Source organism: Mixophyes fleayi, chromosome 4 (genome assembly GCF_038048845.1).
Source record: "Mixophyes fleayi isolate aMixFle1 chromosome 4, aMixFle1.hap1, whole genome shotgun sequence".
In the NCBI taxonomy this organism is placed as follows: Eukaryota; Metazoa; Chordata; class Amphibia; order Anura; family Limnodynastidae; genus Mixophyes; species Mixophyes fleayi.
Window position 1 is genome coordinate 288167108 of NC_134405.1, and position 27185 is coordinate 288194292.

The 27185-nt window shown below is 37.6% G+C and overlaps 1 protein-coding gene across 1 annotated transcript in view; it reads right to left on the bottom strand.

Moving 5' to 3' along the window:
- Positions 1-27185, bottom strand: part of TENM2 (teneurin transmembrane protein 2) — a 785744-nt gene that overhangs the window by 242775 nt on the left and 515784 nt on the right. Inside the window, exon 6 of the mRNA XM_075209829.1 lies at positions 22314-22427. Coding sequence (XP_075065930.1) covers positions 22314-22427 — 114 coding nt within the window. The remainder of the gene's footprint in view (positions 1-22313; positions 22428-27185) is intronic.

Genomic DNA, 27185 nt, shown 5'->3' on the forward strand with positions numbered 1-27185 from the left:
AGATCCACAGGTGGTCCTAATTATATCACTGGTCACCTGGAAAACCTGCACTGTTAGGGGTAGGACCAGGGTTGGGAAACACTGGTTTAGAATATTATTTAAATGCAGAGATATTTTCCTAATTCATTTTAAAACTTATGTGCATTTTTCAGATATGTTCCCCACAGGTTATGCAAAATCTTACACAATTTACATATTTATAGATGGAATACATGAAATGAATGCAAAAATGAAACATCAGAACAGAGTTATCCCTATCCAACAAAGCTTACAATCTTATTATAGATATGTTGAGGTAAATATGAACAGCAGGGGAAGATTTAACTGCATGTCCACGATTTGCTTACTCATGTCTGCTATAAAGAACAAGTTATCACACACAGCATGAATTGGAAATGTGTATTCACTCAAGACACCTCAGAATCACATGCAATAAAGAAAAACAATGTATTTGAATAATACATTTCAATAGTTAAAACAATATCTCTGTTAATTTTAAATGGTGCTACTTTAATACACAAACAGCAATGTACAAAAGTGAGGTTGGTACTTGTGTACTTTACGGACTCATTGCAGAGAAAGCAACAAATGTTTTGTCGCCCTCGTCCCAAACCATTCAGCATCTATTCTCCTCCTCGTTATTAGAGAACGGATCAGGCCTGGCACTACAATCATATCGGACTGTTGGCGAGCTTATGCGGACATCGTTAACAGTGGTTTCCAGCATCTAAGCGTGAATCACACCTTCAACTTCATGGATCCCGCAACGCTAGCAAATAGACAAAATTGTAAGGTTGTGAGGAATCTGCTCCTAAGTGGGTAAACAAAGAAAGAAGAGGGATGAACAGGAACTTCCTCGAATCGTACATGGCCGAGTTTATGTGGAGGACTAGCCTAAATATCCGTGATCCTTGCAAAGTGATTTTAGAAGATATTTCTAGTTTTTGGCCGGAACAAAACAACAAGAATCGGAAGTAGCAGCGGACGTCACCACCGAAAGTTCTATATAATAAGGTAATGAGTCCGTAAAGTACAAAAGTACCGTGAGGTTTTGTAAGAATCTTGTCTAATGATCTTGTGAATATATGTATACATATGGCATGCAGTTGGTTTTAAGACCTTAAGTAAATTACCTGCAGTATAATATGTGCACCCTGTATATTTGCATCCAAAAATGGAAATTCAGTTTGGTGCAAGATACAGGGGGAGCCAACGAACCTCATTAACAACAGACCCTGAGAAACTAAACTGTTGGTATCATGAGGATGTAGTCAATTTGTCAACGCTGAACATATCGACAGAATGTCAACAGGGTCAGTGTGTCTAAGTGGTTAAAATGGTGACATTGTAACTGTCAACAGGTAATAAAGTTGACAGTCACAATGTTGATATTCAAACGCAATGCCAACGTGCATAAAGACTCATTAAGCACGCTAGTCCTATTGACAACATGGGATAGCCCCATGACGCCTAGTGGCTGTAACTCTCTCATTATGCAGCAGGAGCTCTTTGTGTGAAGCGCTAGATAACGTTATTCTACATGTTTTTTTTATTTTAACTAGCAGGAATCCTGTTGATTTTTTTTTTTCAAGGCTGCAGGAGCAAGGATGTGTTTTTTTATTTTATGGACATGGTGTTTTTGTTGTTTTTATTTCAAATAAAGTTATTTTTTAAACAGTGGTTTAGTGTTTTATTTACATTTTATCTCGGTACACTACAGGTACCAGCAGCTCCTGGGTATGCCGTTTCAATGTTGACATTGTGACTGTTGACTTTACTACCTGTCGACAGTCACAATGTTGCCATTTTAACCACATAGACATTCTGACTGTCGACATTTTGGTGTTGACAGTCAGAGGTTCAGCGTCAACAGATCATACATACCCCTGCATCATGATGTTCTACCAAAAACTGAATTTTCTGTTATGATTAGTGACTTAATCTGCAGACAAAAAACCACTTTTAATTTAATAACATGAATATGTATTTTAAAGATGGTGCCAAAGTCCACAAAGAGATGCAGAAAGTGAAATGCTGTGTTCTAAAGCAGAGCTCATGTTCATTTGTATTGTCTGAGGATTTAGAAACCTGTCACTATTTACTATGTTGGTAATTGTGTAGCCATAATTGAATACTGTGTGTGAACAGACCACAGATTGTTTATGTATCGTTTTGGTCTGAGAGGCATAAATACACAGCAAGAGATCAAAATACCCAAGGAGGCTGTTAGTTATTGAAATAGCCTGGATAGAAGGCCCAGCTGTTGGCTTTTGTTGATTCACAAAACTGTGGTTTGTTACATCCACATTTTAAAGGCACACAGAAACCGAACAAAGAGTAAATCTTGCTAAGCTATTTCTTTTGTGAGATAATTTAACCACACTCTTTTTTAATGATATGGAAAAACTATGTTTTATAGAATATAACCTCCTGTAATATGTATGTAAGATATAAATGTCCTATTTATGCATAAAATTATAATTTTTATAACATTATAAATATAAAATGATACTTTGTATAAAATTCTAAATATGTTTATGTAGAATTTCTTTAATACACTGAACCTTATTTTTCTGTAGATTGAGGCAAGTACAATTACCCATAGCACTGGGGAAAGGAGTGATGATAATGATAAATATTCACAGTAATGCGCTGCGGAATTAGTGGCACAATTGTTATACTTTGTCAATGCATTAGCAAAGACCTTATTATTTTATTGTTATAATTGTTTTTTTGTATATCTCCATCATATTATGCAGCACTTTCCAGCAAATATTGAACCATTCGCATGAGTCCCAAGCCCATTGGCACTTACAATCTAAATCCCACTACCACACAAAGGTCCTTTTTAACAGAAGCCCATTAACCTACCAGTATGTTGTACTGTGGCAGGAAACCAACACACAAACACAGGGAGAACTTACGCCACCATACACAGTTGTTTATAATTACTCTGCAAGAGTCATACAAAATGTATATAATTTTCATTAAAACTAACAATAGTAGCAATAATAATTATTATCATCTTGTTATTTCAGCGCTTGCATTTGAATTAGTCAATTCTTGCAAATACAGATGTTGCTCTTTATACGGTGATCCTCACTTACGGAGTCAGATTCTTTTAAAATATGTGGTTTGCAACTTTTCAAATCATGTTAATGAAACCAATTTTGACAGATATACAGTAGCAGACACATAAAGTTATAGCTGGTCATATAGAAGGAATACTTTATTGTTAAGGGTTCCATCATCCTTCATATGATTTTCTCTCTTTAATAGAAGTAGAGGAGAATAAATTGGCAATATAATGTTATAGAATAAGTAGTAAGAAAAAGAACAATTCTCAGTGACTTTCAATATGTATCACAGATGCCACCTTTCCAACAAGTCAGTTTATCAGATTTCTGCCCTGCTTGAGTCACCCTTGTCAACTGTAAGTGCTGTTATTGTGACGTACAAACGTCTAGAAGCAACAGCTCAAGAGCGTAGGAGGCCACAGAATGATAGTGCTGAGTGTTGAAGCCCCTAGTGCGTTAAAATCACCTGTCCTTGGTTAAAACATTCACTAATAAGTTCCAAACTGTCTCTGGAAGTAGCATCAACACAAGAACTGTTTGTCTAGAGCTTTGTGGATTGGGTCTCCACAGCCAAGCTGCCACACACAAGCCTCAGATCGCCATGCACATGGCCATACATTGACTGGAGCGGTGTATAGCACACCAGCATTGGACTCTGGAGCAGTGGAAATGTGTTCTCTGGAGTGACTAATCACACTTCACCATCTGGCAGTCTGGCAGACACAGCATGGTTGGGTGGATGCCAGGAGAATGCTTCCTAGCCGAATGCATACTGTCAACTGTAATGTTTGGTGGAAGAGGAATAATGGTATGGGGCTGTCTTTCATGGTTTGGTCTGGGTCCTTAGTTCTAGTGAAGGGAAATCTTAATCAGCATACAATAACATTCTAGAGAATTGTGCGCTTCTAACTTTGTGGGAACAGTTTGGGGATTGCCCTTTCCCTTTCACAAAGTGAGGTTCATCAAAAAACAGATTCCGAGTTTGGTGTGGAAAAAAACTTGACTGGCCTGCATAAAGCCCTGACTTAGACCCCTTGGAACATCTTTGGGATGAACTGGAATGCAGACTGAGAGTCTGCCCTTATTGCCCAACATCAGTGTCCAGTATCTGTAATAGACAGGAGGGTACCGCTCTCTGCTAGGAGTCCAGGAGAGCTCCCCAAAATTCAGGAGTTTCCCGGACGTTCTGGGAGAGTAGGCAAATATTTATGCAATATCTATGAACTAGTGTTTATTTGGGTCTAAAATTCTTGAGACCAATATTATATCAGTGAAATTCAAATTTATAAGGTTTTAAAACACAGCAAAAACGAAGAGGACAACTGCAGTACAACAATTTTACAATATAAGAAATGCAAAAAAATAGAAAAGAAATCCAATGAAAATAACAATTTTGTAGATAAATAGGGAAAGATTACAATCCTGTTTTTATTTTGCTCTGATTTGAAAGCCAATAACGGATAGCCACTAATAATGAAAATGTATTTGCTTTTGACTAGTCAATTATACTGATCATGGAGACAGATGTAGCAGAAACGCTGACTAGGACGTCCATTCAGCCTGTGAGAAACGTCTGGAATCATGGGTGAGTTTGGGATCATGGATAATTGTCTTGGAATGAAGGTGGAACACAAGCTATAAGTTCCTGGTTCTGGACAGTAAGTCAGTGAGAAACACACCATTTCAATACGAAACAGTCTATAGACCTAGCAGCATTTCCTTCCATTGCAAGGGGATACTGTTTAAGGTTAAAATCAATATTCTAAGAACAATAAACTCTCCTCTTTCTTCACTTTATATCATTTGCTGGACAGTGGAGACCCAGTTTGGATTGCAGCAACAGGAGGTGTCATCCGCACAGCAGGATAGCAAATATCAAAGTTGACATGTTTTCTTCCTTTGATGAATCCAAAGTTTTTTTTATTTTTGGCTGGCCGTGATTTAAAAAAATGTAATAAAATAAATCACACGTTTTTAATTAAGCCATTCAACAGAATGGGAATTCAAATATAAAGAGTATTGATCATCCGCTTGGCTTGTTTTAAATAAACCTAACAAGGTAAAGAAGAGGGGAGGTACAGCATGGGACTGTTAAGCCCATCAGAATCTTCAGCAAATCTGGAGATTGGAGCTTAAAAGCTAAGCGTATTATAGTATCTTATTTACCTCCACTCAAAGCTAAATTAGTTATGTTTATGTGTTATACTCAGGCCCGGCGCTCCCATTAGGCAAGGTTAGGCACTTACCTAGGGCGCCGGGCTCTGGAGGGCGCCTGGAGGGCGCCACAGAACTGGAAATTAATTTTAAAACTGTGCGGCGACCGCTGACCATACCTGTCACGGCCGCCGCACAGCATTCAGATGCATGGGGAGGGGGGAAGAGGCTATTGCTCACCACCGCCGCCTCTCTGCTCCATCTCCTCCACTCCACTTACTAGTGTCAGTGAGTGGAGGGGAGGAGACGGAGCAGAGAGGCGGCGGTGGTGAGACAAGGTAAGAAAAGACGGGGTGAGGGGGGGGGGGGGGAGAGGGCGCCGATTTTGCCTAGGGCGCCATGGACCCTAGCACCGGCCCTGGTTATACTTCAACACCTTATAATTGTAATGAAATTTTCATCATGGGGAGATTGTAATGTATTGTGCAGTCACGCACATAATATCACTCATTCAGTGTTATTTTTCCCGTGGCTCCCCCACACTAAGGGGTTAATTCAATTCTCTGCAGAATTATTTTTTAACAATTTGAAAACCGGTAACACCGCCCCCGCTCCTTAACCATTGGTGCATGCAAATTTTTAGGGTAGTGGAGGGGAGGGTTTAACGCAGCCATCTAGAATAAAAAATGCATTGGCATACATTGTCATACATTTGTATTGCATTACACAACCTTCTATTTTATAATATCCACATACAGCACTTTTTTTTTACCATACTTATTTTTTAACTTTTTTTTATAATACAATTATCTATACCATGACAAAACACATTAGTTCATACATACATATATTAATTAGAGATTCTTGTGCTTATTAATTATATTCATTTTCCCCCAAAAATTTGTCAAAAAATTCACCTTTTCCATGTTATACATTACTGAGAATCATTTTTACTTTTTTTACATTATTACATGATTTCAATTGTTCTCTTATGTTTTTAATTTTTTGCACAGCCATGAGAGGTGCGAGATAAAACTGCCGATTTGACAGTTTACCGCTCCGCGTTAAAAAATAATTGAATAGCTTTTAACGCTTCTCGCTCCCCTTCCTCCCTATATTTTCAATGGATCATCTACTTGTCCGCGATGGGACTGTTTTCGCAACAAAACGGTGCGTTAAAAATAGATTTGAATAAGGGGTGAAGTTAAAGCGCTTCAGAATGAGTGAAAACCGCGTTAAAATCACTTACCACGGTGTTAAAAATATTACCCCTGAGAATGCCCCCTAAGAGCTGGCCTCTGACATGGAGGATCAGCAGGGGGCAACTCCTTACCAGTGAAGCTGTCAGCTGCTGTACTTCCATTTCAGTGATAGGCTTGAGTGTGGCACTACTATGTCTGGTATCAGTAGCTGGTGCTGTGTTTCCATATGGAGGCTTTTGAGGTACCTCTTGGTAAGTTAGCTCTCAATTTAAAAACATATGAATGTATAACCTATTATATAGGGACTCTCATTGCTTCGAGTTAAGACCACCCTATTAGCAGAAGCACCGTGATGTGGAAGGTGGCTTGTCATACATTTGTGGAACTGAGAATTCTGCATTTTTATGTACAAGCAGCTCTTTTACTGGCTCACAGCAATGTTGCTGGAGGGGGGTTTCTCTGTATTTTTCCCCACTATAATGTCACAGCATAGTACCACACTCCCAGTCTGATGTAAGCAGAATGCGCTACAGCCCTCTCTCCCTATTTTCGACCCGCTAAGGTAAGAAGCTAAGGAAAGGAGGTACCTAGGTTGCCCATAGTCTTTTCACTGACCCTGGTAACATAGGAATAAGAAACATTCCATTCTGTCACCATAATACACAGAGTTGTTAAATGACAAATTGACAATACAATTGTAAATAAGCAGTTATATTGTTGTACTTTGATGTGGATTTTAGCCAAAACAATAAAGGAAGAGAGTTTAGAAAGGATCTGACATGTAGTGCTCATGCAGGACTTATGCATATAGAGGTCCTGTACCCATTTTTACTGCTCTGTACTGCCATACACAAAAATAAAAGGGCCAAGTACCAAAGTATGCACTAGCGCTCTAAAGGTCATCGTTTCACAGTAACAATAGCAAAATTCGATTTGCAGATTCTTAAAAAAGGATAAAAGATCTTCATTTCTTAGAGAAATAAATGAATCTTCTGTGTATGTTTATGAGCTGTTGGAGCTTGGTCTGGATTAGCTGACACAAAGCAGGAAGCACTACACAATTAGTTGTGTTGGGATGGCATATTGTGAGACTGGATGCGTTCCCAACATTCTGTGGACATTCCAACACAGCTAAAATGTGAATATGCCTTAATTGCCCAATAACTATGCTGGAGATAGCTGTGCACTGCACTATTTTGGATAAGGACACTGTGTCCTTCGGCGATCTATCCCTATTGCTCACATAAATACTTACTTTGGTAGGACCTTAGATGAAAAGTATTTAAGTGGTTGCTAATGTTCTCCCCAACCATTTTAAGCTCAGGATGCGATTTGGTTTTACATTATCCCATACAAACAACCCATTTCTAGACATAATCACTTTCAAATGCTCCGTCCAAACAACATTAGTAAACTCTGGTATTTCCCAGCATCTGTTATGTTGGTCCAACAGGACAGTCTGTTTCTGTTGGAGATGTTCTCTTAATAGCCTATTTAAAGACCTGCGGGCAGAGGTACAGATTAGTGGTAAAGTACAGCAGATGCTTTTAGGAAGGGAAAAGAAGTAATTTGCTTACATACATGCTGAGGGCAATTATAAAAGAAACAATCTAAGAAGGTTAGCGAACAGAACGATGTCTGAGTGAAGATAAAGTCCATAATATTTTCTGTTATATTAAATATATGTATTGTTTTGTCTGTGAACTGCATTAATATAAATCACTTCTCTGATAATTATCATTTTCCTGACAAGCTGCCAATATGCTAAATAAGTCCTCTTTGTCAATAATGTTTCATTCAGTTCCCAAAATAATTATTTGCACAAAACAAACAAAAACTGATATACTACTTTTATATTTAGTAGAGCAAAGTATTTAATCATAGTTTTTACAATGTGTCTGTGAGTACCATAAGTATGCCACTGTTACTTGTACATTATCTGAAGATGGTGGCAGCCATTTTGAAAGTGCAGGTTTTCACTTCAGCGGTAAACAGTGACATAACTGAGGGAGGTGCCTGAGTGATGTCACTAGTTTCTAGTGTAGTGATAGGCTATATTCTTTAGACTATTGTGAAGCCATCACCAGTAAGCACAACATTTTATATCTTGGACCCACACTGTTCATTTAAAAGATTCTAGTTGTCTCCAATTTAACAGCTTCACTGACCTTCATTTGTGTATCATCATCATCATCATCTGTTCCTATATCGCCACTAATTCCGCAGCGCTATACAGTGAACTCACTCAGATCAGTCCCTGCCCCATTGGAGGTTACAGTCCAAATTCCCTAACATACACAGACACACACACACACACACACACACACACAGACCGAGAGAGACTAGAGTCAATTTAAAGCAGCCGATTAACCTACTTGTATGTATTTGGAGTGTGGGAGAAAACCAGAGCACCTGGAGGAATCCCACGCAAACACAGGGAGAACATACAAACTCTGCACAGATAAGGCCATGGTTGGGAATTGAACTAATGACCCCAGTGCTGTGAGGCAGAAGTGCTAACCACTGAGCCACCATGCTTGATAATAAGAGGATATTTGAACTGCCTTTATTTCAAGTAATACCTCAATTTCTTTGTGTTTAATGCAATGTTGTACATATGCATATCTATGCACATTGTACCTATCTTGTAGCAGAACTTTCTAAAGAGCATCAAAGGGACTTTTAACCTTTCACCACTTATACCTTCAGTGGAGGTCCATCAGGGTCTCTGCACTTATTATTAGTGGGGACCTCTCATAGTGAACTATGAAAGCACAAGGTAAAAGCTGGAAAGCCGTTTAATAACATCCTGTATACGTAGCACCCATAGCAATGTACATTGATGGCTCAGCATAAGCGGAACTCTAGTCTCTGTAAAACTTGTTCCCAAAATCCCTCACTCCTCCAAGTATAAAACTATGGGTTTAAGAATGAGCAGAATGTGAACATAAAACATATAAATCAATGAGACAGGAGGAGAACACATGCACACAACTCTATACCCCAAAAAGAAGCGGTTTTATATCTTTCTCTTGGTCTCATTTTTATGTCACAGCATATTACTGCTAAATGCATGTCGCTTTTGTGTGCTTTTAATTAAGCACACAATATTTTGGGGCTGCGTGAAGGAGTTTAGAAACAAATGCTAAAAGTCCCAGAGATTTTCATGCTTAATGATGCTTATTATGTAATCTACAAAACATTTTGCTTTGGCTGGTTTTGTTTGCCTCTTTGTATTTGTAATATGTGTGATAAACATCCGGGCTTTGTATTCATACCTGCTTTTACATTTATTTCACACACATTCAGCATTTGTGGATCTAACAGATGGTCATGCCTGGATAATAATTGAAAGTAGATTGGAGCCAAAGTGGACTGAAGAGGACACACTGCTGTAAGAACTAGTTATTCCTCAACAAGCAATAGAATGTGCAGGAGACGGTGACAAGGTTGATGAGGACATTATGAATAATGTAGATGATGGCATTTGTTCAAGACTGGAGCATAGAGATTACAGTGATACCAGAAATGACAGCAGATGCCATGAGATGGTGGCATTTGTCCCGTTTCTCATTAGTAGAAATATAAAATCAATAGATTGACGAGGTTTACATGCTGATAATAACTTATAAGTATAAATGCACTTTTCAATGATGTAATACATCTGGAAAAAATTGCCATTAAAAATCAATTTTCTAAGGAAGGTTATTACTTATATTGAAGTTGTCAAGTCGAATAAAATGCAGTGTGTTTATAGTATATATTACATTAAGATATTTGTAGTAAAGCTTAGATAGAACTACTGTATGCTGACAATGAATAAAATATAATAAAAAAAAAAACCCTTGGTAGGTAAAAGTGTCTGTGGCCAGCAAACCTGTCATACAGAACTAATTTAGCACATTTCCGGCATTTAAAATAGATACAGAAAACAGGAAAGAAATATTGTTTAAAAAAAAAAAAAGAAAAAGGTGTTAAAGAGCTTTTCTGCAAGTCTTGCATTACATCATCATGAGATCAGCGCTTGTCCTGTAATACAACCCGACTCATCCAATACATCCCATGTTAACACCGGGTGCTGAATTACAGACATCCAGACATTCTAAACAAGAGCTGGAGTAAAGATAGGGAGTGCTATAATAGGCTTGTTTAGGGTTCCAGCAGTCCTTGTATCATGTGGCTGTAAATCTGTCCTATAGAAAGGACATTTAGGCCAAGGCAGAGGGTAGGTGGAGGATGACATGACCAGCGACAGACTACACAGATAGTTGCTTCAAGGGGAATATGCAGGGGCGGAACAGGACATTGCCAGGCCCCCCATACTATCTTCTCAGAGCAGAGCAGTAGCTCAGGGGTTGAATTGATGGCTCCAGGGATGCAGGGAGTCTCCCACAGGGGCATTTGAAGGGGGTACCAGCATTGCCAGGGGCAACATTATTCAGACACCTTTAGGTTGCCAGTTTCCTTTTGGTTCTGTAAATTTTATTGTGTCAAATGTTGATGTACCAGTGCAAGACAGAATGACTCATTTTGGACACGTTTATTATTACTTGCCTGGTGATATACAATTTCTTTTGCGTGATTTGCTTACAATTCATCATTGAGGTGTGGGTAAAAAGATTTACTGAACAACAAATCGACATTAGCAGCAGTGAGTCACATTCCACAGTTTCCTTCCCCCCCCCCCAGATTGGTCCTGTCGTGGGCTACCTTGGGATGGATCACTGGGCCACCAGCATTTTTTTCTTTAAAATGGTACTAATAGGCTGCTGATTCAAGTCTTCTTGCCCTAGCAAAAATTTGCCAGGCCTCCCCTTCTTGCAGTAAGTTGCAACCAGGTGAGCATGACTCAGGCTTTCACTGATATCTAAAGTGAGCATTCTAGTCTGTATCTTAGAAGTGGAGAAAACAAATACACCATTGTGCAAAACATGAGGCGTAAGGCAAGTACACTAGACCAAGAGCTGTTGATGACAACCAGGTTCCAGTGTTGGCCTAGAGAATGCAGTGAGCAACAGGGTGAGGGTACATGGTCAATTCATGACAAATTGTTGATAGTGCTACAGTCATGGGGACCACACGTACACACCTCCTGTTTACACACTCTCCTCAGCTTAGTAAAGTCATGTGAGTGTGAAATGCACACCCGTCTGAGCCTTCCTGAACTGAGGCCTAAGACAACTGCCTCAGTTGGCTTGCCTTTAAGTGAGTTGACTTTCACAGCAGAACACTCTGTTTCACAGAGATGTCAAGTTCTGACAAAGCAATCTTAGTTTATCTTTTGTATCTCAGTTATGCATGTAGTGCCATATATAAATAAACAAGCAATGTGTTCCCCCTGCTATAATTAAAACCAGGTCCCTGTTGGTCCCTAAAGACCTATGTCATTCCAAAAAAGTAGAAAAAAGAAACTCACATAGACTAATTTCAAAACCCTTTTTCACCATTTTATTAAATATAAAATAAAACCATATTTTCTTTATCTTGATCATTCATAGTCTAAATGGAGAGAAAAATCTCCATAAGAATGAGGACTGGTTGACATTATAGTAAGGGGATCAGGAATTTCATGCTGCACAAAGACAGGGAACACTTTATTTTGCTGGCGAAATGTAAAATATTTTGCTAAACTTTTGAAAATTTATCCCATCTCCATGAGGATATAAAGTACAAAAAGGATATTTTACTGTTATAGCATATATCACATTTTTTTTTATCATAATTCAAAGCATATTTCACTGCTGTGGAAACTGGTAGTATGCAAATAGTATCACATTTATTGTAATGCTTATTTGCTTTCACTCTATAACTTTCAAAATTCTTTCAGCATCTTTAAAATAAATTTTAGATTGATCGTATAAGAGATTACTTATCAGCAGTGCTCTCTGCTTTATTTCAAATCTTTTAAGAGGATAAACCTTTCCCCCTGTTCAAATTAAGTGCAAAAATGAGTTGCCGAGTAAAGTGTCAGTCAATCCCTTCATCAATTGCCACCTGCAGACAACAGCCGCATTTCCACTGCAACACTCTGCTTGACGTTCGAATGTCATTTAAGTGAAGGTCAATAGCACCAATTTAAAACTCTTTTTTTCAAACAAATTCCAATGCAGAGGTCGATTTGCATAACTCAGCCGAAAACGTACAATAAAAGCAGTCACTATTGCTTTTCTTATCATCAACCTTGCTTTCCATTTTACGTGGCATGCATTCATCCTTCACCCAAGGATTTTTCAGCCGTGAAGAAAGAAAAGTGGACTTACTGTACAGGTTGTTTGCATAATGTGTGAGCTGCTTGTGTCATGAGGCCGCTACATAAAGACCTGTATATATGGATGTATTCGGCCAGTGCTCTGGTGTATATCCACAGAAAGTCTAAATGGAGCATTTCATGGAGATTTATTGCTCATTTGCCAGCAAACAAAGGCTAATAACAAGTGAGTCCTGGACTGAAATGTTGCATCCACCATTTTTCACCATTGTGTGGATATGCACATGTGTATTAGATTAAGGATTAATCTTAAAGGTCCCTGTTCTCATAGTAATAAGTTATATATACATTTTGTTTGGAATCCACTGGAGTACAAAAGTTTCCACATAGGCCAAATATGTTGCTCTATCAATGACAAGTGTGATGGAGTGTCGCTATATATGTAGAATGTGTTCGATATGTATGTGTGTGTGTATATATATATATATATATATATATATATACACATATCTATATCTATCTCTCTCTTTCTGTAATAAATATACATATATATATATATATATATATTTATTTATTTATTTAACTGGTCCGACTTAGAGGAGGTAGACAAGCTTTGGGGAGGCAAGTCATGCCTAGATGTAGTGTTAACCTTCTTGTGTCAATCCCCATGATAAAAAAAGCTGTGAGGTAACTTATGCACATAGGGGCTCATGCTGAGTTGTACACATACACATCCAAAAACAAAGTTCTAATATACCGAGGCGTACGTTTTACGTCAGCCGTGCCTACATACAGATACACTTATTCACAACCTGGACTTAAGCACAAAAAAAGCTTTAACATTTGCTTTGATAACAAATTCACCATTAGGCTGAGATATATACAAAACAACCTGAAAGTAACAAGAAACATAATCATATCATATAGGCACGAGTAATGAGGAAAGCACCTATTAGTTTCAGAGGTGAATCTGCAATCAGCAAATTTGAGAAGTATCTAGTTAGTGCTGGTGACCATCATTAGCAGCAGTGTGTATTTGCATCAGCCCTCTGACACCCGCAAGCTATATGGCTGCCAGGAATATATATATACGTCCCTGTGGGGTCTGCCTCAAGTCCAAATGAAATGTACCCTTACTGCCCCCTCACTTGTTCTACCTGAATATATATATATATATATATATATATATATATATATATATATATATAATCTTGAGTTGCATGCATCTCTAAATATATTTAGAACTCAACATCCAGTGCACATGGACTAAAACACAGGGACGCTGCAATCGCCAACTTCAGGAACATAGTTGGGCTCATTTAGAAGTGGATGCATTTGCGCTCCAAACATACGTAAGGAAATAGAAGTGTAAAGATAAATGTATTTATATGCATATGATGAAAAACAGGAGCATTTGCCCCAAGCATACATCAGGCATACAAGCATACATGTTTATGCCCCACAATTCCATATAGATAGTGTAAACATGAGGCTTAACAGTGTTAATAGTAAATGCTCAAGTCACATTTGTACACAATATAATAACGCTATAAAGTGTCATATAAACAACAGTGAATATTGTTTCAAGTTATAATTAAATGTTAAGGTTTCATTCACAATATAAAATTAAATCAAGTGCAAATAAAATTCTTTTGTTTTCACCTTTAAAAATCAAATGGTAATTGTCTTTCCTGAAGTAGTCCAAACGGAAAAGTGAATTCATTAATTAAGTAGTGCAAATAGACAGCTACAACTTGATACAATATTGCTTCAATGCTGGGGAATCAATGCACAATCATTCAATCAGAGAGGCTAGAAAGTGCTGCTGATAGTCATCATTATCATTGTGTATTATTACACAACATCTGGAGAGCTATATACTTATATACTTTGTTTCATTTGCTATATCTTTTTATTTATTTTTATTTTTCGTGATACTTTATTCTGAGTTTCTTTTTGTACTTTTTTGATGAAAATATATTTGTGCTTTGTTATATAAAGGGTGTGAAAGTAACACAACTTAGCCGTTATTGTGATGCAAATTTTATACATCTTTTTCCTTTACAAACTGATCATCATCTCCTCTAACATTATTAGACTACACTGTGAATAAGCTGCCTTTGTATTTTTATTTGTCTCTGCAAACAACTGATTATGTTTATTATTGAGCATCACAGGTATTCTAGCACAGGAGATAGCCCCCACCAACCGCTAATTCACACTATGCCTCAGGCAATAGAGGTAATGTTTTATATTTGATTTTCTCAAGACTTATATGTGTTAATTACTGTACAATGCAGATTTTGTTCAGGCTTTACTATTAATGGTAGATTTTTCCTGATGAGGTGGGAAGGCAAGACACAGCTGACACTGCTATGTAGCATATCAAAAACAGTTTTAGCTTCAGTTTAGTTTAAAAAAAAAAAAACTGTTAAGAGGGAACAAATCAGAGAAAAGTCAAAACCATGGGACCGTCCCAGAAAATTAGGGACATTTTGCAAGTAAGATCATACTATAGAAACATAAGCAGTGCCTGGAAATTCATCACCCCTGCAGAGATTTCAGTGCTGTAAGAGCTTAATATAATTCTGTTGTGTTATAGTACTTTGATCACTTCTTCATATATTGATCTCACTTTTTAGTATGTTAAATCCTCTGATATGTATTAGTGCTTCCTATATGATCATACAAAGTATAATATAAATGAATGCAATGGCTGGTCATGCCAACATTAAAAATTTTAAGATATTTTCTAAAACTACTGTGCGTTTAATGAGCAAAGGACAAACTTAGGAACCTTCAGAGAAGTATGGTACACCAAACCAAACAGGTAAACTGAACCATTACCATTATTGTATTGGTGTCATGCAAAATGCAGGTTACTTCTGCAGCTATGACTCTGCAGCTATGACCAGTCAAATGATGATTCCTGCCTACGATTCCTCCCCTTTTCAAGACATCTTCTATAAGGGGTCAGGATTACATTGGGTCACATATTAAAATAATAATAACGAGGATGTTTGTAAAAAAAACTACAATAACAAAATAATAAATTGATCATAAAAAGTAACTATAGCTCAGTATTATCTATTATCAATGTTCGGCTGATTTCGGCGTTAACAGTAATTTTTTATCACTGCTTAGGTATAACAAATATAGTTTCACCATAATTTATCAAACTAGTCTATCCAGGACAGCACAGGGAAAAGTGGTGAATGACTTCACTTCACGGTTCGCTCATGTTTGTATTTACTACGCATGAACGGTAAAAAGTCGGCATCGGCAGATTATAAGGTCTAATGTACGTAGTTTAGAGCATAGATGACCCGTCTTCTAGTGTATTGCTGACATGTTGGTTTATACATTAGGGCTTTGAAGATCTGCTTGTTAGGGGAAGCAAAGAGTCTCTGACAGAACTAAGTTGCTGGGACCGGAGCTCAAGCTGCATTTCCAGATTGTTCCTAGTGTTTTTCATACAGAGATTACTTCTCCGATCTGGCTACTTAGATAGGCTCAATGCATGGCTGGCACTGGCACATTCCAGGTGCTGCTTAGGTACTGAACATGCTAATGGTATAGAGGTTGGTTGCAGGGCAGCTTAATTACTCAATGGAGGAGTTGAATCACAGTGTCTTTGTGAGGAACGTGGTTAATGACCTGGGCCTAGACTTTGGGTGACTACTCACACGGGGTATAAGAATCACAGCTTCACAGGACAGAGCACTATGGGGATAACAGTGATTGGTGATAAATATGGGCTATGCTGGAGAAATGTGTGATAAATCTATGACATGATCTTTTATTAATTGGGCAAGGTGGTGACAGAGCCTTTCTCCATCAAAAACGTTTTCACTGGAGGTTTGACTTATCACTGCTTGATAAATAGACCTTTAATTTTGAACCTGCATCCAATACACACTCTGGTTCCAGCAACCACTGTGAAGTGAGGTATTATGGGCTTGTGTCCTTCCTGCCCTGCTCTAAAATGGACTTTTACCTGTTCCTGAACAGCTCTAAAAACATATATATATATATATATATATATATATATATATATATATATATATATTTACATAGAGAGAACATAAATATGCCATATAGAAATTATCTGAACTGTCTGCATACATTAGTATTTGTACAACCGTTTATGTATTATCTTTTATAGCTGTTGTACTAAATAATAAAAATAGCAAAAAGAAAAAACAAACAACAGAACAGCTAAGACAACAAATGCATAAAGCAGGTGTACAACCGACGGTCCATGAATCATCCAGCACCCTCTGTTCCTTATGCAAGATTTCCAGTTATCGCAGGTGTACGCCACATGAGCATGTGGAAATAAACAGTGAAATGCTATTGTAAGGTTGAGCTGACATTTATCTGCCTGTAAACATTTATACTAAGAGCCCCCTGTGAGCTTATTGTACAGTTGGTAATTTATTTTGTACTTGCACGGTTAGGAATGTAGGTGCATATTTGCAAAGGTTAATAGGGATCCGTCACTACTGAGCCAAAACTGGAATAGTTTTCAACTTTGCTTTGACTTTTAGCAAATAGTATTTAAAAGTACTCAGATGCTTTAATGAGTTAACACAAGACAGACTAGTAACAGTTTGCAAAGCACCAGCTGACATCATAAGTTCTAGAGGAAGGACAGAATGCCAATAAAGCAACTATAGAAGACAAGGATATTTTAAAAAAAACTAAATTATTGTAACTTGTACAGAGACAAGGGCATACATTCATGCACATACACATCTACCTCTCAACATGAGAAATTTCCAAACAGGGATTCCAAAGACCAAAAATAAAATGCTTGGCCATGTTTAGAGACACTTCTGCAGCTACGTGCATGCAAATTAAAGGCACCGTAGCACCAAAATATTGCACTTGCTTAATTGTGGTTTGCTCAGGGGACTGTATATACTAGACATAATATTATGCTATCTTTTTGTGCAGGCTATGATAAAACTTAGGGGTTAGGTTACATTTCCTATTACAGGTCTACATTATCCGACTCAAAAAAGGGGAACATTTTGATTAAAGTCCAGCAGTAGGAAGGTGTGAATAGGGTGATTAATGATCCCTGTGATGTATGTCACTAGGTCTTTTGAAAGATACCTCTGCTAATCAGCTATCTTTTTTTTCCTGTCCATCAGGTGTGAGGTGTGCAGAGGGTGTTTCAAGCAATAATAAAGTATGTAAAGAAGGGAAAGGACATATTAAAATGGACACCCCCTGTCCTCAGGCATCACCAAAGTCAGTCCTGGACTGCCATTGGCTAGAATGGCCAGTGTACCTGAAAGTGTTATCTGTCCTAGGTTATTGAGTCGTCCATCCTTCAGTCTCCCTGCCTCGCTTCTAATAAAATAGTTGCATGTTGCAACCACTGTACGATCTGCATTTGACCCTCATTAATTATTAGGTCACTGTCGTGAAATAGATACAACCATTAATGATGACATCACTAGGCCAAATATTTCCCAACCCCCCCCAATCCCTGGTTCATCCAATTTCATATACAGCCCGTTTCCATCTGCCTGGGCTTTACTGCAATAGGGCGTAGATCTATGATCCTATAAACAGTGGGCAGATGTCTTCTTCCACCCATGCAAGCCTGGATATGGGCTGTCAGCTGACAGAATACATGTCTCCCACCAGTCTTGTCTCTTGTTACTCCCATCTTAATGACTTTTGCACATGGGTGCTTAGTACTCATGCGCAATCACAGCATATATTACGTTGACAATTAAACTATGAGGTATATTTACTAAACTACAGATAGGAAAAAGTGGAGATGTTGCCTATAGCATCCAATCAGATTCTAGCTATTTGTCTAGTACAGTCTACAAAATGACAGCTAGAATCTGATTGGTTGCTATAGGCAATATCTCTACTTTTTCAAACCCGCAGTTTAGTAAACATACCCCTATGTAACTTTGTTCTTATTCCTAAAACTTTGTCAGACCTGGTACAAAATATCCCTGTACTCGGTAGAACAAGCTGGTTGAAGTTCACTGTAAATTTCTGTTTTTAATCTAAATACACGAGAGTAACTACAAGAATAATAATGGATAACTTTGTTCTATCTCGTGCTGCTTGTTTTTTCCCAATATAATGTCCATAAAAAACACAGCTATGCTACAGAAAAAAAGACCTGTCAGTCCCAAAAAGCAATATATCCTTCACCGGGGCAGAATGTGAAATAAAAAAGTTATTCCCGGTGAAACCGGCATACCTCCTCCATGTGAAATTTAGTCTGGTAATTAAGGAATAACATAATCCCAGTCATGAAGAGGTTAAACTGTGACCCTAGAAGGAGATCCGCATAACATGTCCCGCTGGTGAGGACTGGTGACCAGCTTGAGGAACAATGACCCACATAATTATCCAAAATACCTGCTCACCAGCAAGTAGTGTAGTAAAATTTGTGCAGGAGATGACTGTTTGAAAACAAGGTGCATTCTATTAGCTGTAATAAACATGATTTTGTTTTTACAATCCAGCCTGACATCTAAGGAAAGATTTAGTACAGTATCTAATAATGCCACAAATATGAGCGCATGTAGATATATGAGCGTCTATTTTATGTAGTGTAGATGGCAATTAACAACCTGTGCTTTATTTATGTTTTTCTCTACAAATCATTACACTGCAATTGTCTAGACAGATGGCAGGTAAGGAAAATCTACACTGAAGAACTTCATGCTGACCTTGAGCGTCACTGAATGTGTTTATCATTTTGCATCCGTAATTACTCAATCTCATGGGAAACACCCTGTGTGACAAGATCAGAGATGGGGCACAAAGGACACTGAAACTGAGGATCAAATGTTAAGTGTGCTTCCCTATTAACCGTCATGAGATTAAATGTAATGTACAAAATCCTGTATTGTGAGGTAACACTGCAGCTTGTGATTCCCAGCAGCTGACACTCTCCCATTAGGAGAAAGAACTTTACGTCAAATAAATCATATCCAAAACAGTGACGGTTCCACTTTAATGGGCGCATTATTTTGGTTAATGCTACATTAATTTCTGATAAAACAGGTAATTGCTTTGAGATGATATGTTTATTGTTATAGCTTCATCTCTTACCTGTCAATGTACTTCCATCCTGCATAAAATCTACTAATCACATCATCTCCTATAACAGACTGCTCTATATTGTAAAACAGGTCTGGCCAATCTGTGGCTCTCTAGGTGTTGTGAAACTACAAGTCCCAGCATGCTCCGCCAGCTCCATTTTACTAAATTAATTCCAACACAATGCAAACAAATAGTGTCTGACAAGATAGGCAAAGTCTACCACAGAGTAAAAAAACAAAAGACACAACAATAACTGTAAGGATGGCAAAGTGTCACTCTGAGTACACCATTTTAGTGAGCATGATTCCTTGTTTTCATTTTTAAGCATCAGTGTCACTTTAGGCAATGCAGATGTCAGAACATAATTAAGGAATGCTACAGTAGTCACAAGAGATGAATTTTAAAGGTCATATAGTAGACACCTTCAGAGGACAGAAACTACATTTATATGTCCTATAAAGCACACAGTAAGAATGTAAGAAGTGATTTTAAGAATTTCAGCTTAGAATTCTTTTTTGTATTTCACAATAACCATAGTCTATAGACCATTTTTTTTGACCTATAGTAAATACACCCATGCGCACATAATTAAGATGTATGACTTCATTATGTTTAGTCAGAGAGAACAATAAGCTCTAGCAGTTTCTGTCCAGTGACACTTGCCATACCATTACACTGGCTGTTAGACCAGGAGCAAATAAGGTATATATCACAAACTAAAATGTACTTTGGTTAACCAGTAACAATGCACTGAAGATACAATGCTATATCCTATTACCGGCTCACTCTGGGCACAATAGATCAGGCAATAAGTAAGTCGAAAAACCTGTTATATCAGATTAAACAAAAGCAACAAAATTAAATACATTCACCTTAAGAGCACTCTGCCAAAAGGATATAATGTAATCTCCTTCATTTAAAGTCAGGTACAGCTTCTCATTCATAGGGTATTCTTGCATTTTGTAATCTATTTATGCAGTATTTATCTAGTAATTGCTAAATCAGATTACTTTGCTTGAATATGTGATCCATCTTGATTAAAACACTACAGAAGTAAATGATTCAATAAAGCAACACAGAGGGGGATGGGTACTCTTTAATTACCTGATTGCCAATATATCCTGATTGGTTTACTGAAATGGTTGACAAGCAATCAATGGCCATTGATTTGCACCATCCAGATGCACAGTGATTTTGTTTAGGTAAATGTTGTCAAATAAATAATCTCCAATTTTAGTAAGATAAACAAGTAGAAGAAAACGCTCAATGCAAAAACATTTATTAAAGTTGCTCTGCTCACTGATATCGATCATAATTAATTTCATGTGTATAGAAGTTTCATGAGACCTATTATATGAGTAGAAGTTCTCCAGTTCTCTGTATCCAGAATGCTTTATTTTTAAAAATCATTCTGAGCTCAGATACAGCACATGCTACATCCAAAATGTATTTTTAGTTTGTTTACCAAAATGAACAGGCCAAATTCATAGGAGAAGAAAAGATGTACAGTCAACGAGGACACAAGACCTCTCCTGGGTGAGATCACTCATGCATGTTATTCATACAGAACTCCGATATCAGCTTCTTCTAACACACATTCAAACTGAGGCTTTTACATATTTATCAGCAGCATGGATGGATTTGGTCTATATCTCTAAATGGATTTATGATACCAGTACTGTTATTAGTATATATGTACAATATATCGGTACCCTTTACATACATTAAAGGTGCTCAACACTTTATTTTGCAATGTTGCTGTCAAGAAACATGAATTTTGCGTTACTTTTATGTAATAGCGTTTACATTTGCATCCTTTCCTTGGCAGAGGTGCTCTCTAGCAATATCTAAATGTGTGTTTACGATAGTCAGTTGTTTCAGAAGTTCCAGTATTGATCACTAGATGGTGTATGATTTCAATGCTTGGAAAATAAAGGGTTAACTCACGCTCATAGAAGCATGCACCCTACCGGCAAGATACATTCATCGGTAACATTGCATAATGCAATGCTATAAGTCCCTTATTATCTATGTAATAAAAGGCTGAATAGGACAAAACTAAATATTTAATTATGAACAGATCAGCAGTGCCGGTTTGCTGTGCCTTTGTATTATGTGAGCACAGTGCTGCAGAAGATCTGGTCTATGTTGTTCTAAAACCCATCAATCTTAAAAAGACCCTAAAAGAAAGGCACAGAGGACGTGCCCATATGTAAATAAGCAGAGGACAACTGGTGGTATGACGAGCTTACCTAATACAGTAAAGGCATTTAACCCCTTGATAACTATGGACCAAATAAAAATGGATCTTGCTGCATGGAGGTGAAAAAACACCTCCTTAAACTAGAACATATATCTTGTGGTTTGCAAATATCTAGGCACTAAAACAAGGGATTAGAGGGGGAAAAACACTTTAGGCAAAATATTGTTTTTTTTTACAGCAGATACATAGGTAGATAGATAGATAGATAGATAGATAGAAAGATAGATAGATAGATAGATAGATAGATAGAAACATATATGTGCAAGAAGGATTAAGCATCTGTCAATCACCCTGGAAAGCAGCATTGTATATAACCTCACCTTTGCCTCCAGATGGCATTGTTGCAACATCATCACTGCCTGTTCTGATCCCATTGTTAAAGGTATGTCCATCTGCTGGCTGCAGCTGCCAGTTCAGTCCGAGGAGATGCATTGCTGCAGGAGACATAAGGTGACGAGAAGTGAATATAAAATGCATATTTTACTGTGTCTGTAAATAGCAGCTTCTACCCAGCTCTTACACAGCTCAGACTGGGACAGCAGCCTTGCAGCATGTTCCATGATACAATACAATACTTCATTACTATATATAGAGTATACATCATAAAAACAGAATAAAAAAAATTCAAAAACCATAAAGATATCATCCACTTGGTAATGCTTTGCTTCTATGACTTTGAGGGTCTCAGAAACCACAACATATTTCTAGTGCTCCCTTGTACAGCAGTTGAATAATTTACTGCATTGTTAAACTACAGAGAGTTTTAGTTAAAGTCCACACAATATGAATGCACGAAAAAAACTGCTCAGTTAGTCATCAAGGAACACTATCAAACATATATATATATATATATATATATATATATATATATATATATATATATATATAGATATATATATATATAGATATATATATATATATATAGATATAGATATAGATATATACATTAAACTTTGAGTCCCCCAGGATATATTACAGAAAACAAGTTATAATTAGAGAAAATCATTTTCTTCAACTCTGTGCTACATATTATTTAAGCTCTCTATCTATAAATAAACAAAACCAAAACAATGATTCTCTGGGGAAACATTTTTACATGATATGACAGAGATTGAAGAACCATAAACACTACAGACTGCAATTACACCTATTTCATAAATCTCTGCTACACAATGACACTGTGAATGTATGATGCTGTTCGCAGTTCAGCAGCCTGATATCATGACAGAAAAGCCCTGGAATAATTGTCTTGTTAGAGAGTAGTTTCAATTCAATGTTTGGTGTAAGTTTCCAACCCTACAGCACAACACCTTATTTCCTCTCCCAGGCTCTGCAACAAATGTAGGTCAAGGCAGACACGTGTCGACACGCAGGAAGGACCAGTAAGCCGCTATCATTTTTCAACTATCTGAAAATTAAAACTAAACGTGAGTCCTTTGCGGGAATTACACTTGCTAATTTATTAATTAGTAGGTGAATTTAGCAAAGGAACCATTATTAAATTTTAAATCACAGGGGTTATTAAAATTAAATGGTGTTGTATTATGGTACATCTCATCTGGGGCTATATAGAACAAGGAACGCTGTCATAAATTTGTACGGTTTTATCTGTTATATTGTATAATACTGTTGATGTATTCTCTCAATCACTGGTATATTTTACAATGTATGATTAAAAAGGACAAAGCTGAAGTGTTTTATAGAAAAAGTAAACTGTCATTATTATACATCTTATATTGTTGTGGAATCTATCCTGTACTTCCATAAAGTGTATTACATTAAGGGGTTATATAGGCTCCTCTAACAGCTGATGGCATTGCCGCGTGTACCCCTGGTGCGTCAGCAATAATGTGGACACACCCCTTAAGGTGACACAGACATCTGAAGGAGGCGTGGCCTAGTCCTGATTTAGGAGTAATAATTGTTGGGAGGTATACAGAGGCGGAACTAGCAAACTGTGGGTCCCAGTGCAGGGAGGAGAGAACTAGGACCCCCATCCATCTGCATTATCTCCATGGGCCCCTATGCACCACACCTGCTGCACCAATGGTAGTTCTGCCACTGGAGGTATGCATTCAATGCTCTATGGGGCATCACTTTTAATAGCACACAATTTGGTCATTTTTTGGAGTACAAATTAAAACAAGACACTTCTTGCTATGCTGTAAAGGATTAGCAACTGTTATCACAACACATCACTGATGCATTTCCTGGTAGCAAGTAATACACTGATAATTTTACTGTAATGAACCCACAAAATACAGGGACAGTTGTAAGCGGAGTTGCTATTTATGCATGTGTATCCAGAATATAGATACTAACAGTCCCTAGGAGACCATATTACCACACTAGTATAGATTATCTTTTACTACACTAGAGGGTCTATTTAGTATTAGGTGAAAAGCCATAACTTTGGTGTAAACATCTGTTTTCGCTGGATACAGGCTCATTTTTTATTTCACTCAACTTATTAAAGAGTTATCACCAGCAACAGCACTGATTTCTCCAGGGCTAACTCTGTTGTCAACAATCATCACCATTCCCATTACGCTCTATAACATCACAGGCCTTCATTGAGAACAAATAAGAGAGAGCTGGGCATATGGCAGCAGGAAGACCCTGGACTTATACAGGACAGGTGAGTTAGAGAGATAGGTGTTGAGAAATAGAATAGGTAGGCTTTCCAGAGCGACAGATGTACAAGGTCTGGGCAGCACTAAGACAAACATATACACAAACACAGTATAGACAACACAGACAGAATAAACATAGACAGAATAAACACAGTATAGACAACACACACAGAATAAACATAGGCAGAATAAACATTGCAGAGGCCCACTATAGAAAGTACAGTCAACACATATTGGACTGTAATATAGCATAAAGACCGGAGATAACACAGGTACTGCAGTGTATGGGATAGTCAGCACACTGACAGCTGAAAGGCCACAAACACCACTGTCCAAGGTGCTGAAATGCTTTAGGTAAGCAAGACAACTCTTTCACTGCTGCTATGAGGCAAAGGCTTGTTATTGCTGCTTATCACAGTGATAAGAAATGTAATTTCACTGCTATTTATGAAGTTTATCACACCTGGACAGCGCTGGTGAAAAAGTGGTTGTCTCAGGTGAGACAAAGTTGATAAATAGCAGGGATATTCAATTTTATAACAGCTATAAGCAGCAATAACAAATTATATTTATCTCCAAAATCCAGAAGACATTGATAAGCACATCCTTCATCATCATCATAATCATCATCATCATCATCAACATTTATTTATATAGCACCAGCAGATTCCGTAGCGCTTTACAATTAGGAACAAACAGTAATAAACAATCCTGGGTAATACATACAGAGAGGTAAGAGGGCCCTGCACACAAGCTTATAATCTATGGGACAATGGTTTGATACACAAGCATAAGTGCTACATCATATTGTATATTTGCCCAGCTGGAATGCAAAGGATACAAAGTATTTAGTGGGCTGTATGCTCAGTCACACAACTATGTTTGTTTAGAGGTTTGTTGTCTTGTGTTAGCTGTGTAGAGGGTGGTAATAGGGTAACCTAGGGAGATTAAGAGCCCTAGGATTTTCAAAAGCCATATAAAATGACCCTGCATATTTACTATGACATGTCTAACTTGGGGCATAAACAGACATTTATGGGCACCATAACATGATTTTGTAAGGGCCCCAAGTACATCCTGAGTGCTTAAAAAAAGAAAATCATATATACGGATGGGGCAGGGGAGTGAAACCCCAGCTTCAGGCCCCTCGTAGATGTGCCCTCTGTTACAAAGGTTGTTATGCCTTTAGGTCTAACTTTTCATAGGAAATGTGTGTGTTCCATGACTATTTTGTGTTTTTATAGATAACATGGGCCAGGGCTATAAGGGAGGGGACATATAGTCCAGCTTATTGTTACAAATATGACTTGTGCTCCTCCTCTCCCTCACAAACTCTTCCTGGCAGCACAGCTCAATGGCCCAACTCCACCACATCACATAGACCATTAGGACAAAAATAAATTTGTTCTTAAAGCAATTTATATTGTTTTACATTGGCAGGTATACATAAGGGAAATCAGCGAATAGATTAGGAGACAAGGGGCAGCCTGCTTCTGCTGCATTCCAGTCAGTCTGGGTCCAGGCCTATGTGGGCTTTCCACAAGTCAAGGCCTGTGAGAGCCTATGGTAGATTTTATTCACCACTGCATCATCTCTGCACTGTGCTATCTGGAGACTCTGCCAGTGGCAAACAGATAACAAGGACTGTATCAAGGCTGACAAAAGCTACGCTCCATCTCACAGTATCTGTGTGCCACAAGCATTGTTTGGCTACAGATACGAGAGAAGATAATGAAAAATGCTGAGTACTCTCAGAGATGCTTTGCTCATAAGCCAGCCACTCAATCTGCTTTATTTTGTTAATAATTCATATACCTCAGTATAGTAGGAGTGCAGTATGTCAGTTTGCAAGTATGGAGAAAGATATTGTGATGAGCACTTCCCAACAGCTGATTTGGAAACTGGGAGATTTTAGGTTACTCTCTGATCTTCCCAAAACAGTGCCTCTGCCACTTAGTCATAAGACCTCACCCATATTGATAGCGTAAATTGTCATGACTAAAAAGGGACCATTTATGGGTATGAAAATACCTCATAACCACTGACCTCTCCCAAACTGACTAAGTTGAAAATGACAGTATTAAAAACTGAACTTGTTATATAAAATCTATTAACCTTTATTTGAATAGCTCTAGCAATGTATTAGATAATAATATAAGACCATATGACCATGGAATTTACAATCCAATCTAACACACAAACAAACACACAATTTAGTCGAAACCCATGAACCTATCCCAATTTAGTCAATATGTTTTTGGACAATGGTAGGAAACCAGAACCCCAAGAGAAAACCCACAAGAACACAGGGGAACATACCAAATTTCTGCATATAGTACTTTGGTAGGAGTCAAACCTAAGGCTGAAGCAATGCTACCCAGTGGGCAGAGTTTCACTGAACAGCAGTTCCAAATTAGATTAACTAAGGCAACATCAGAGTTACCTTTAATATTATTAAAGTGTAAAGTACTTTAATTTCTTTTTAATTTTATATATATGTATATATATATATATATATATATATATATATATATATATATATATATAAATATATGTATA